General features: G+C 39.6%; 1 protein-coding gene across 1 annotated transcript in view; it reads right to left on the minus strand.

Moving 5' to 3' along the window:
- Positions 1–684, minus strand: part of LOC119588072 (kinesin-associated protein 3-like) — a gene marked incomplete at its 5' end in the record, with an annotated part of 14477 nt that overhangs the window by 12645 nt on the left and 1148 nt on the right. Inside the window, 1 exon segment of the mRNA XM_037936775.1 lies at positions 125–242. Coding sequence (XP_037792703.1) covers positions 125–242 — 118 coding nt within the window.

The raw sequence follows: 684 nt of genomic DNA on the forward strand, positions 1-684 counted from the left end.
ACATCACAAAACAAACATATCTTTCACTTTCACTTCACATAAGCTTAGAAAAAAAAAAAAAGATAAACAAGAGAAATTTCCTTAAAACAAGAGACAAACATGTCAGAACGAAAAAACAGCTGACCTTCCTGTCGCCCAGCATGGCATCTCCCAGCTGGCCCAGGATGGTGGCCTCCAGCTCATAGTTGACCACAAGCGCTTTCTCTGTCGGGTGAACATCTAGCGAGCCAACCTTTACCTTTCTGCGGGAAAAGATCAGCAGTAGAAGGAATACATGCAGACAGAAAATGAAGGGAAAGGGGTCAGTGATAGTAAGGATTGGGGTTGATACAGTCCTAGTCTTAATAATTAACAAAAGTCTCTTGGGAGTTGTAGTGCAACGTATCTGAATTAAGGTATATACAATGAGGTTAATATGCAAGCTGCAATGCGATTTACACAGACTAATGACAATGCAGGTGAGGATAACCAGGTTACTTCATCCTCTCCAAGATACAAACAGCTGTTCCAACAGATTTATGAAATCAAATGAAAATCTCTTCTCTTCCCCCTCCCTTCTAAGTCCCTCACATACTATAAAAAAAAATAACTTCACCTAATTAAAGTAACAGGAAACGTCTAGAAGACATCCACACTATATATTTCCATACTGTTCCCACTAAGATAGGGAAAATCCAAGTACAC

Source organism: Penaeus monodon, chromosome 23 (genome assembly GCF_015228065.2).
Source record: "Penaeus monodon isolate SGIC_2016 chromosome 23, NSTDA_Pmon_1, whole genome shotgun sequence".
NCBI classification, from domain to species: Eukaryota; Metazoa; Arthropoda; class Malacostraca; order Decapoda; family Penaeidae; genus Penaeus; species Penaeus monodon.